Consider the following 13,148-nt stretch of genomic DNA (forward strand, 5'->3'; position numbering starts at 1 on the left):
ATGTTATGATGAAAATAATGTATCTTTAGAAAGTCAATTTAATTACGAGAAAAACTGTAAAATAATATGTGTGGGTACAGTAAATGAGTAAGAGGAAAATTAAGGCTAAACACAAACACCGCAGAAATGTAAAAAAAATAAATATCTTTGTTCTCTTGCTATCTTTATTTAAAAAGTAGGACTGTAAAGCTTAGGTGCCGGTCCATTTTTGGTTGAGAACCTGGGTTTAGTATCCCTTTAACGGTAAGAACACTGAAAAAATGGTCACTAAGGGGTTAAAGGGATAATAAACTGCTCCTTTAGTAGAAAAACAATATGTTAAATCAAAGTAAATATAAAAAGAAACAGATTAGGTTTAAAAACAAACAGTAAACAACTTACTTGTTTTCTTGCTACACGAGCAAGTGTAGCGAATGCCTACAGCTCGATAACAGCAGACATTACAAAATCTATGTTCTAGTGTCACATTATTCTTTGATGTCTGGATTTGGGAGAGGTACATACCCCCAGTGACTTGCACACATAAGTTATTTATAAATATGTTGTGTCTTGTTCATGTTGCTTACTGAAATTAATAGGAAAACTTGAGGAGTGCAAAAAAATGGATGCCATTCAAAATCTTATATATAAAAATTGGAATTTATTTTACAGCTTTGACACAGGTAGCAGCATGCATGAGTTAATTCACCACTCACGTAATTATACACTAATGCCATGTAACATAAACGCTGACATAGGACGATTTTATCTTTACTAGAACCTTGTAAAAATACACTGCTAAAACGAATCACGATTGATGCACAACACACTTCTGTCCTGTTTCACATATCAAGCAAAATTGCAGAATGGGTTCCGTAGTGAAGTGATGAAGTCACCTTACTTTACTACTGCGCAGAGTAACCTCTGCTCATAATGCCTAGTGTTCCACTCTGAATAAAGTTATTGAAACCTTCCTTTACCAAGATGGCGACTTCCATAGCGCCCTTGGTATCTCTACAGTGTTTGCGGAGGGTTTACCGGTGCTGTCGAAGTTGGGGGTGGCATAACAGCGCTCGGTGGGGAGCATTGGGTGGATTGAAGGCACCTCGCTTGTGGAGTCCCGGGGCAGGTTAGTTTTAGGAAGCGTGGGCGAGTGTCAGTGGGAGTGCTATGAGCAAGTGTTATATATAAAATTGTTTTGGAGGGGTAAAAGTGTCCTGAAAAGGAACATGAACATTGCCTTGTCTTATTAGTAACATTACAGTTACAGAGGAAGAAGACTTATTTTATTTCAAGCTTGTTGCCAGGGCATGCTCACTGTTTTTGCAAATACTTATATTGGATTATCCAAAATGCATTGGAGTTTGGCCTTTGCCTAAACAATCATATATTAAAGTGATTTACTACATTATTGCCTGTTGTCTTTATGTGTGAATCATTTAAAAAATGTGTTTATGGCAGTTTTAAAGGCCATTATAGTGTAAGTACCACTCAGGAGTTGCAGAGCACTGCTGGTCCGGACGGAGTGGAAACTGCCACTGATACTATCAGCAGTGCTAGTTGCATAGCTAGGGTCGTAGGTTTATATATTCTATTGTAAAGAAAATGTAATTTAAGCAGCAAGAGATTTCTAAGTAGATACTTCAATATTCCATTAATTTTCTTCTTGAACTGTATAGTGAGATTGTGATATTTTATTTATATGTTCTCATCAATAAAGCTATTGAAAGCAGTTTACATAATTGCTGTCACAACAGTATTTTTTAAAGTTTATGGTGAATGTAAAGAAACTGAAATGCTTATTGTTAATTAAAATGACTATGTTAAAGTGATGGTAAATCCTAGTGTTAAAAAAACGCTAGGATTTACCATAACTAAAACTGAACTGGGCTTTCAGACATCACTTTTTGTAAAGCCTTTTCTGTGCTGCGGCGTCCACGCTAAACGCAGCGGCTGTGGCCGCCCACGGCACAGCACTCTATTTTTTTTCCAATTCTAAACCAATAGCCATGGTAGTTATAAGGCGCTGCTCTGTATGCTAGCACCTCACAGAGAAAAGAGCTATTACAAAGTAATGACGGAAAATCCTGTTTATTTTTAGTGATGGTAAATCCTAGCATTTTTTACCATAACTTTAAAAGGTGTAATCTGTGTAAACAACTGTATGTAGCAGACATTTCTGAAAAAAATGTTTGTCTTCTCTTTGTGCACTTATACACTTTTAAATACCATTTATTTATTAATGAAGAATAGTGATACAATGCAATTAATCCATTGATTGCCAAACTACACATAGACTGACTAACCTTGTAAATGTTGTGGTGGCTTCAGAACTCGCTGATCTATGGTAACACAAGATAGTAGTAGTTAAAGTAGTACTAATGTTAAGTACCTATAGGTGCCAACTATTTTTTGTAATCAACAAGCACCTGTTTGGGGGGCAATATAGCCGAAGGAGACTTATAGAAAAATGAGTTAAAGTCTGCAACAAAAAAAATAGTGCTTTACCCCTACAATTTTCACTGAATAATACAGGAACGATTTTTTAACCATTCATACTTTCTTTATTTGTTTAACTATTAAATCATACACGTTTAAAAACACTTAAACTCTCTAGATATCAATATTTTGCATAGGAGTGTGAATAATATCTCTGAGAATCATGTATCTAGATGTGAAACATTGTAATTACTTTGTATAATATCAAGCAGTCAGATACAAAGAATATCTTTTGTAGCCGGTGTTCTATCAGATTCCGCTCCTTTGTCAGAATCTGCTCCCCTCTTACTGCGTATGCTCTGTATGACATAATCGCACTCCGCATATGTTAAATAGGAATGTGTAATGCGATTATTTCAATCAGCAACATGCTCAGTCAGAGGGACCAGATTCTGACTTGGAAGTTGTAGTGTCGAATTTTGCTGCTCAAACAAATGCGCACATGCACTGTTAGATCGCTTGTCACGATCAGGAGGGAAAAGGCAACAATTACAGCGTGTCTTGTGTGTGTATGTACAGTATGTGTGTGTAAAATATATATATATATATATATATATATATATATATATATATCACACAGGATACACTGTAATTGTTGCCTTTTTCCTCCTGACCGTGACAAGCACCTCAGATGTTTCAGAACTACATTTCCCATGCTGCTTGGGCACTCTGAAGTCCAGTCGAGCATCATGGGAAATGTAGTTCTGACACATCTGGTGTGATAAGGTTCACCATCACTGTTTTAGGCCTAAGGAGGTAGGCAAATGGAGTGCAACACCATATCTCACAATTTTCTATGGGATATAACACCATGGATTTGTAGAGTCCTTAGATTGTGTTTTTCGAATAATAAAATTAAAATTGATCCTAGGAATTAAAAAAAAAAAAAAAAAAAGTCCACTGTGTACTCCTCATTTGAACAGGTTGGACATTCCTGTGTTAAAGGGATACTAAACCCAAATGTTTATTTAATTATTCAGATAGAGCATGCAATTTTAAGGAACTTTCTAATTTACACCTATTATCAATTTTTCTTCGTTCTCTTGCTATCTTTATTTAAAAAGAAGGAATGTAAAGCTAAGGTGCCGGACCATTTTTGGTTCAGTACCTGGGTTTTGATTACTTATTGGTTTGCTAAATGTAGCCACCAATAACAAGCACTATCCAGGGTGCTGAACTACATCCCTGCTTTTTAAATTAAGATACGAAAACAAAGAAAATATGATAATAGAAGTAAATTAGAAAGTTGTTTAAAATGTAATGTTATTTCTAAATCATGAAAGAAAACATTTGGGTTTATGTCCCTTTAACTAGAGCACAGGTGAAATAATCAGCTGATGGGTGAGCTGATTGTTTCACCTGTGCTCTAGTTAAGATATAATATCTGGCCTGAGGACTGGGTTTGGGAAACACTACTTTAAAGGGTTATGAAACCCAACATTTTTCTTCTGTAATTCAGACAGAGTATACAATTTTAAAAAAGTTTCCAATTTACTTCTTTTATCAAATTTGTTTGTTCCCATGATATTCTTTGTTGAAGTAGTATCTAGGTAGGTATATGGAGCACTACATGGCAGGGAATAGTACTGCTGTCTAGTGCTCTTGCAACTGATAACATCCTTGCAAAAGTTCTACCATATAGTGTTTCAGACACGTGCACACTCTTGAGCTTACGTCCCTGCTTTTCAACAAAAGATACCAAGAGTAAGAAGACTTTAATAATAGAAGTAAATTAGAACATTGTTTAAAATTGCATGCCCTATCTAAAGCATGAAAGAAATATTTTAGGTTTCATATCGATTTAATTGCATTTGTGTTAGGGGGATTTAGAGCAGTGTTTCTAAACTGCTGTCCTCAAGTACCCCCAACAGGCCAGGTTTTCATTATAGCTGAACCAGTGCACAGGTGAAGTAATCAGCTGATCATTCATCATGGTTACTAACCTGCTCTCACCCATAAGATGATTATTTCACCTGTGCATTGGTTAAGCTATAATGAAAACCTTGGCTGTTGGGGGTTCTTGAGGACTGCAGTTGAGAAACGGTGATTTAGAGCAACAGTTCACAAAAGTTTTTAGACTGTATATACTTAGCAATGCATATATACTTAACACTGTAACGCTGGACACTAGTGTAATTAACCATAAATTTATAGTATTTTACAATTTACACACTGACTATTTAACTGTTCTTACTATAAATGTTTATATAGTAAGACATGACAAAAATGAAACATTTGACAATGATGAATGTTTAGTTTTGAGATGTCATTTTAACTTGGTAAGTGGTTTATTTGAAAGTGTCTCACCACATACATACATTGTGCCTCACACACACACATATTATATATTAGTCATATATGATGGTAGGTCAGGTTCTAACACCACACAAACCAGAGATGTGATGTAAACATGTAGGAATGCTGTAAAAAGAAGCCCATATCTTATACACTCTAATTAGAGAGAAATCTTATTACATAAAAGTGAAACTCGGAAGCAAAATTCAGATTATCCTAGCTTTAGTGTAGCTATAATCTAGATTTTTTTTTTTTTTTTTAAAGACACAGACGACTATTTTGCTTTACTTTTTCAGTTTACTGCTCTGACAGCTTTTAAAATTTTACATTGAAACATTAGTAAACATAACACAAATTAAACAGAGAAAATAAAAAGACCAATAAGGACAAAGCCATGTCTGTAGAAGATATCTGCCAATCAGCATACTCCTAGTGTCCATAAACAGTCCAGAGCGCAACAATACCTCCTATTTCTTGTTTGATGCGAAGGAGGCAATAAGGACATTAAAGAAGGCAATAATAGATTACACCACTATAACAATTGGAACAGGAACAACCAATAACAGAAAATCAAAATATTCTTAAATATAGGATGAAGAAACTTGACGTTAAGGCAGGAAAGGATCCTTCTAGAAATCCGTCTAGGTTAAAGGAGGACTTCAAACAGATGATGTAGACGTTGAGGAGTGATAGAAGAATCCAAATCAGTTAAAGGAGACGTTTTGAGGAGTTGCTGCTGGAAATAAAAAATATATTAATATTCAAATAGAATATAAATACTGGGAGGGGACAGAAAGATTGTCAGGATGGGAAAATATTCGTCTGTGTCTTAAATAAATCTAGTTTATAGCTACACTAAAGCTATGATAACCGGAATTTTATTACAAGACCAGAGGCTCATATTTTACTAGTTTAAAGCAAAATGGATCATGAAATTAAGGAAAAAGCAGCGTTATTAATTGGTTTAAAATAAAATTGGAAGAAAATACCAAGGAATGGTAATAGAGTGCGCCAAATATATCTAAAAGAAAAATTAAAAACTTGATATAAGACAGTGTCTGAAATAAAGATAGGAGGGATGTGATCATATGGGGGGCAAACAAATCAATGGAAGTGAGGTGTAACCTAGTGTGAAGCAAGTACCTTTGAAATGACGATTGTCAGCTACTAGTGTGGAGTGTACTATAAAATATATAAAAAATAATAAATCTTTGAGATGCCAATTCTTTGTGTAACTGTAAAGTATCACATAAATGTCATTGACAATAGATACAAATAAAGCAATATAACAATATAGCTACAAATAATAAAGCAATATAACGACAAATTGGTGAATTGGTGAGGGGAAAAAAAATAAAAAATAAATAAAATATATATAAAAAGCAACAATGATAATGAGAATAAAAGAAAAAAGTGCTTATCGTTTGAATGAGTCCCAATTGGGTGCTGTGGAAGAAAATTACTTATGCCGTCAAAGTCTCTGTGAATAAAATGAAAAGTTCTTGTCACAATATGGGTGTTCAATGTGCAGCAGGCAGCTGGTCTTTGATGATGTCTGATCAGAACAAATCTAAAGATGGAACAAGAAAAGACAGCGCCTCATAGTGCAAATAAATTTCAAAAGAAGAAGGGGTGTGCAATCACATCAGAGAACGTCAATTGTAGATATACTCACAAGAGCATTGGCACCCTTAAAGAAGTAGGTGCAAATGTGCAGGCTGACGTTTATTCAGCAGTCAGTACGCTGTATAGTGGAAAACCAGGTCCCCACCGATGCAGCCGTGGACTCTCCTCCGCAATCTGAAGCAGAATTCTCTGGAGCCGTGCTGTGTGGGAGAAAACAGGCAAATCTCCCCTGCGTGTAAAACAATCGGCACCCGGGTCGGTGTTTAAAATGGACAATTCACAATGGAAATAATCTGTCAATGACAGAATGACTTGGCATGTGAATGAAAAAAGCCACAACAAGTTAGGCTGTAGTATAAAAATATTTTAAAAGTATTTATTGTTTGAGCTATAGACGCGTTTCTCGGCCACAAGCTCCTGGCCGTTTCATAAAGTACAAAGTAAAATTGTCTAAAGATAGAGTCCGAAGACCAGTTTGCTGCATTTAAAATATTCTGGAGGGAAGAGGATTTTAAAAAGGCTTTAGAGTCAGAAGCTCCGCGAACGGAGTGAGCTGAAAAGGACTCTTCCACACCAGCAAGAAGCATAATCCACTTTACCCACCTGACAATAGAAGTAGAGGAGACAGGTTTGAAAGGAGAAACGAAAGAGATGAGAAGTTGAGAATAAGAAGAATGACGTAAGGGTTGAGTATGAGACAAATACTCTTTTAGACAAAGGACAACGTACAATTCAGGATGATGGGAGAAATAAGGGTAAAAGAGATTGAGAAAGACATTTAGTTCTTTTAGAAAGTATAAAGTGACACCAAAAGGAGAAACATTTGAGAATTAATATCAATGGCGTGTACATCAGAAACTCTGCGAAAAGAGAGATGACAGAGAAGAGTGGCAAGTTTAGCTAATAGCTGTTTGAGAGAAAGAAGATCGTTGGGGCAATTCCTAAGGAAAGATAAAACAAAATAAAAGTCCCAAAAGAGAGAATATTTAGAAGTAGGATACTTTTGGATACGAATTGCTTTGAGAAGTCTGCAAACCTGATGACTTTTCCCAACAGGGGTATTATTATTTTTTTTTAAATTTGTCTTTATTAGATTGTCTTCAATTACAGGTAAACAACAAATAAAAGGAACCAAAAAGGAAAGAAAACAGTTTTCCTTGCATGTTACCTTAATACATTAAATTTGAGATCAATAGCCCCTGAATATCTCGGCGGTCTCAAACGGACCTCTCCATTGTTTCCTGCCAACAGGGGTATTATTAATGAGGATGTGATTAGCAGAATGAGCTATATTGGTAGATCTATAGGCAAGATTTGAGTTAAAAAAAAAAAAAAAAAAAAAAAAAAAAAAATCTGAAATAAAATTCAAAGGAGCTGAAAAGGGATCCAAGTCCCTCTGGACACACCAGCCAGACCACTTTGACCAAGCTGAGAGATAACATCTTTTGGTTCCAGGAGCCCAAGAGTCCTGTAATAAAGATTGAGCTTTGTCCGAAAGTCCATTGAGAGACCAGGATGCCCTGAAAGCATCCAAGCTACAAGAGTTATAGAGTTGAAAAGCAGAAGAGTATGAAGGAATCCCAGGGGATCCAGAAGGAGATGAGGGAAGGAAGGAGAGTTCCAGAAGAGAAGGGTACCAAGGTTGAGACTGCCAAAGGGGAGTGATTAGAAGATGATACCGGGTTCCTGCAGAGATAAGCCAAAGTCCGAGCAATCATAGAAAAGGGGGGTAAAGCATAAGCTCCTGTGGGGGGCCACACTTGAAGGAAAGCGTCCACAACAGAGGCGTCTGGGTCCGGTCTCCAACTGAAAAAGGGGGATACCTGGAAATTGGAGCGGGAAGCGAAGAGTTCTAGAGTGAAAGGACCCCTGAGAGAGGAAACTTGAAGGAAAATGTTCCTGTCCAATTTCCAATTGCTGGAGTCCTTCAAATGGTGAGAACCCCAGTCTGCAGCTTGATTGTATAATCCCGGAAGGAATTCTGCTGAAATAGAAATATTCTTGTTGAGGCAGAAATGAATGAACTTTTTGTAAGGTCTGATAGAGGTTTTGATTTTGTGCTTCCTAAACGATTTAGATAATGGGCTGCCGACAGGTTGTTCATGCGAAGGAGTACTGAAGTAGGGAGATTTGACTTGAGAAAACTTTGAATTGCGATGGAACCCGCCAGAAGTTCTTTGCAGTTGATATGACGGTTGAATTCTAGAAGGGTCAATTTGCCACCTGTGATTGTGGAACCGCAACAAGCTCCCCAATCAGAATTGCTTGCGTCCGATTCTATAATGAAATCTGGAACAGAACCGAAGATTGCCTTGCCCGTTCCATGCCTCTGTTTTGAATCCACCAGATGAGTTGTTCTTTTGCTTCTGGGGATAAGGAGATTCAATGCTGGTAAGAGAAGCATTTTTGAAGGTGAGATATTTTCAGGCGTGGAGGAGCCCGATAAGGAAGAGGGGCAGGAAAGATGGCTTAAATGGAAGAGAAGGACGATTATACGGGCTAACAAGCCAAGGGGAAAGCAGGTTTTCTTCGAAAGAGAGGAAATCTCCTTCTTGATGTTTTTCAATTTCTCTAATGGCAGGCTTAAAGTGGAATCTAGAGTGTTGATCTGAAATCCCAAGAAGACAATGGTTTGGGATGGGAGAAGAGAACATTTTTCTTTGTTGATTATGAATCCCAAGTTCTCCAGAAGAAAACAAGTGATGCTTAAGTGAAGGATATTCGAAGGAACCTGAATTATAAGAATGTCGTCCAGATAAACTATCAGACGGAACCCTCTGAATGTTAACCAGGCTATGACTGGTTTCAGAATTTTCGTGAATATCCATGGGGCGGATGATAGGCAGAATGGGAGGCAAGTGAAGTGCCAAAGAGATTGGTTCCAAAAAAAAAACGAAGAATGTATGGGAACTGTAAGGTATGCATCCTTGAGGTCCGATCGGACAAGCCAATCCCTGTCCAGAAGAAAATCCCTCAGAAGATTAATACTTTCCATCTTGAAATGTTGATAGGTTACTGAATGATTTAGAGTTTTTAGATTGATGACTAGTCGAAATTGGCCATTTTTCATTTTTAATAAGAAAATATTGCTTATGTTACTGTTCTTGTCTACAAGAACAAGTTCTACAGCTTACTTTGAAATAATGGAGGAAATCTCTGAATCTATAGCTTGGAGATCTGAATTTAAAAATAAAATTGGACGAGGACGGACAATTTGGATGAGAATGGAAATGAAATCTATAAGGACTCCAAAAACAGTCAGAAGAATCCAGGTGTCTGATGTTATTAGACGCCAATTCGGAAGAAAATGAGCCAGTGAACCACCCATCTTTTTTAGGGGAAAAGGGAGGAGGAGACATTAACTGAAGTGGTTCTATAGCGACCTCTTGATCTTGCACCTCTGGGCCACGGGCTCTTATGGGAAAGAAAGGGGAGACAAATTGTTGTTGCTGCTGATGTTGGTAAAATTGGGGTCTAGAGATGAAGGGTCGGCAGCAGGTAAAACAACCTTCTTTTTCCGGCCCTATCAAAAAGGGGACAAGGATTCTGAAAAAGTTGTCCTTACAGTGGCTTTGGTTTTGGACAAACTGGAAAACGTTTTGGTATAGTCAATGAGTTTTTTTAAGGTAAACTTCCCCAAAGGAAAGACCATTGGGTCTGTAGCTGTCTAATTATTGGCAAAATCTGACAGTTTTTGGTCAAGCCTGCGAAGAATAGACCTTCTGCGTTCGCAAGCCATAGCAGTGTTGGCGTTGGCTAATAAGACAAATGATCTTTAAATATGCTCAATAATAATAATTTGAGGATCCATGGAAGAGCTATTTATAAGAGAATCCTCAGCCAATTATCAAATTTTTGACTAAGGGCCAGAAATATCCAAAAGCTTCAATATTTCTTCTACAGAGACCCCTCAAGGCCTTTTACTTCTGAAAGACAAAGGTAGTCCCATAAATGCATTAGATAAATTACATGGAGAATTTCATGGCTTAGGCCTTCTCTCCAATGTAGCTAAGACACTAGAACCCCCAACCTCTGATGACATCATCAGGAACAAAGCACCTGAATCACTTGCTCGATAAAAGTAAAGAAAGACGCCTAAAGCTACTGATCATAGACAATTTGGCAACCCTGAAGTGTGTGTATAAACATTCACTGTATACACTATATTTGTGGTAAACAAAGCAGGTTTGCAGTAGATCCAAATGCAATCAGGTGTAGCAAGCTGGAATATGACCAATGCAAACTCACCATACTTCTGCACAATCCAAGGGTAGTAACAAGCAAAAGAGGCTTTCATCATAGTGACAGAAAATACATAAACTCTTTGAATGCACCCAAAATGCACCCAAAAGTGGAAAATGGAATGTATGTTTCCATGATAGCTCTCTGTGGATGGTTAGACAGTATGAAACACAGGGAGCTGAAGATAGTTTAAGGATTTAAATGTACAAGATTTAAGTCACTTATCAGATCCTTGTTTAATACTGGATCCAGGAGTACCCAGGAATTTTAAAATTTGGGGGTCAATATCAGAAGTGATAGTGGAGTTACCTGGGAGGGAAGGGTGAGGATATTCAGCACAAAGTTTACTACAAACTTCTTGCAAGAAGGGATGCCTTAAATAAAAATCAATGTATTCTGCAACACCTGAGGAAGGAAACTACTCAGAGGATCTGGGGTGCATAACCTCCTCAGGTTTAAATCTAAGTTTACCTAGGGGGTCTAGAAAAACAATTTCAGAATCATTAGCATGCAAAGATTTTTTGTGTCTTTTTTTGAATTTAATAAAATTATTAAATTCAGAATAATCTGAATCATCATCAGAGGATTGAAATTTCTAATAGTCTGAAAATTCCTCCTCAGCAGAAGAGGGGGAAACATTCTCAGAGAGAATTTGCAATAAATTTGATGCTTGCCTTTTTAGACCAGTTCTTTCAGAATTTGCATCAGTAAAAGTACCCTCTGAGTTTTGACTCTCAACAGACTTAGAAGTTCTTCGGCCGAATGACTGCCGGCTAACAGTACAGGTGCTTAGTGGCAATAAGCTATGAGGGATGTCCGTTTGAATCAGACTGCATCTTTTTCAATATGAGATGGGGAAAGATGCTTAGTTTTAGAAGTATGTTTTTTTATGTACTTGGGGAGATTTTGACTGAAAATTAACAATAGTTATTCATTTTATTGTCCATTTTCCTCATAAAAGACTGCATAGAGGCCATAATGTTCTGAAGAGAGGGGTTATTTTCCTCACGAGACATCTCTAGACCTCTAACAAAAGGGGAATTTTTTTTTTTTAATTTAAAACAAAAAAACAACTTTAAAATAACAAAAGCAGCATAACAGCAAAAAATGTAGTTCAAATCTGTAAAGATATAAGAACAGTGACACACAGAGGTAGAAATGAGGAATTACTTCAATAAATACTATAACGATATCAGGAGTTGAGGGCAAAATAACTTACAATGGTGCCAAATCCGAAATATAAAAGAGGACAAAGGGCATGTTTTTAAGCCCTAAGAAAACCGGATAATATGTTGCAATACCAACTAAGAAAAGACTCCGCCTGTTGAAAGAATTCAACCTCACAGCAGAACTTCGTCAGGTTGAGAGGGAGGCGGCGGGAAGAAAGGGGCGGGGGAAAAGGGATGGACCAAAATGGAATTGAAAGACGCACCGCACAACAGAGGAGAGAGAAGGGAAAAAAAACGCTTTAGACACGGAATAGCTGAAGACAACAGAAGCGTTTAGAGAGGGCCCTTAGTGATTAAGGGACAGGTTAGAACGGTAAGAAAATAATAATAATAATAAACACAAAAGGCATATGAAAAAAGGGAACATATAATTCCTACCAGAAAAAAAAACGATGGAGAAAATAGATAATGAAAATAAGAAACTATAAGGAATATTTAACAAAAGGAAGCTAAGAAAAATACATTTATTAAACAGAACATAAAAAAAAAAAAAAATCATATGATTTTATTCAGGGACAATGTACAAGGTACTTATCTTTCAGAGCAGCAAAAAGTAAGAGGAGGTATTGGTGCGCTCTGTACTTTTTATGGATACTATGAGTATGCTAATTGGCTGATATCCTCTTCTACAGACATGACTTTGTCCTTATTGGTCCTTTTGTTTTCTCTGTTTCATTTGTTTTATGTTTAGTAATGTTTCATTGTATACTTTTAAAAGCTGTCAGCGCAGTAAACTGATAGTAAAGCAAAATATGAGTCTCTGGTAATAAAATTCAACTGTTGCTCTAGTTTCACAGTATATTAAATGAGAAACTAATGCTCATACTTACTAACGTGTAAAACATGGTTACATGTATTTAACAGATCCTATTTTTTGACAGATAATTTCAGGTTTAAGTAAAAAAAAAACCCTGTATTTTGGTCCTTCCTTTTAGTAATACCTTCCAGTTAGAACCACTCCCCTAGTTACCTGTACATAGGTAACTCCCAGACAGTATCTCCCCCCTAGTTCTGTCCAGCCTTCAAGTTGGACAGAGCTGGAAGACACTCTCAATTTTTTCATAAGAAGATTTCTAAATCGTTGGTGTGTAGGCATTGTCTGGCTTCCCCGTGGCATTTACTCACCTGTTTTCATGCACAGCAAGATCTTTGTCCTGAGGGCACTGTAGTCATATGCAGGCGGTAGACGCTTCATCCGAAGTAGTCTTGTGGAGGACGCCATCTTGACTGTGAAATCATTCTGCAACGTCGCTGGAGCCGCATCTGAGGGCTGTTGTG

The 13,148-nt window shown here is 37.0% G+C and overlaps 1 protein-coding gene across 3 annotated transcripts in view; it reads left to right on the forward strand.

Moving 5' to 3' along the window:
* The first annotated feature begins 947 nt into the window (after positions 1–947).
* The window catches only part of AFG1L (AFG1 like ATPase), a 763,812-nt gene continuing 751,611 nt past the window's right edge, over positions 948–13,148 (forward strand). For all 3 annotated transcript variants that reach the window (XM_053710609.1, XM_053710610.1, XM_053710611.1), the window contains exon 1: positions 948–1,108. Coding sequence is in view for 1 of the 3 variants with exons in the window: in XM_053710611.1 (XP_053566586.1) it covers positions 964–1,108 (145 nt within the window). In the remaining 2 variants the exon portion in view is untranslated. The remainder of the gene's footprint in view (positions 1,109–13,148) is intronic.

The sequence above is a fragment of the Bombina bombina genome, chromosome 4 (assembly GCF_027579735.1).
Source record: "Bombina bombina isolate aBomBom1 chromosome 4, aBomBom1.pri, whole genome shotgun sequence".
Lineage (NCBI taxonomy): Eukaryota > Metazoa > Chordata > Amphibia > Anura > Bombinatoridae > Bombina > Bombina bombina.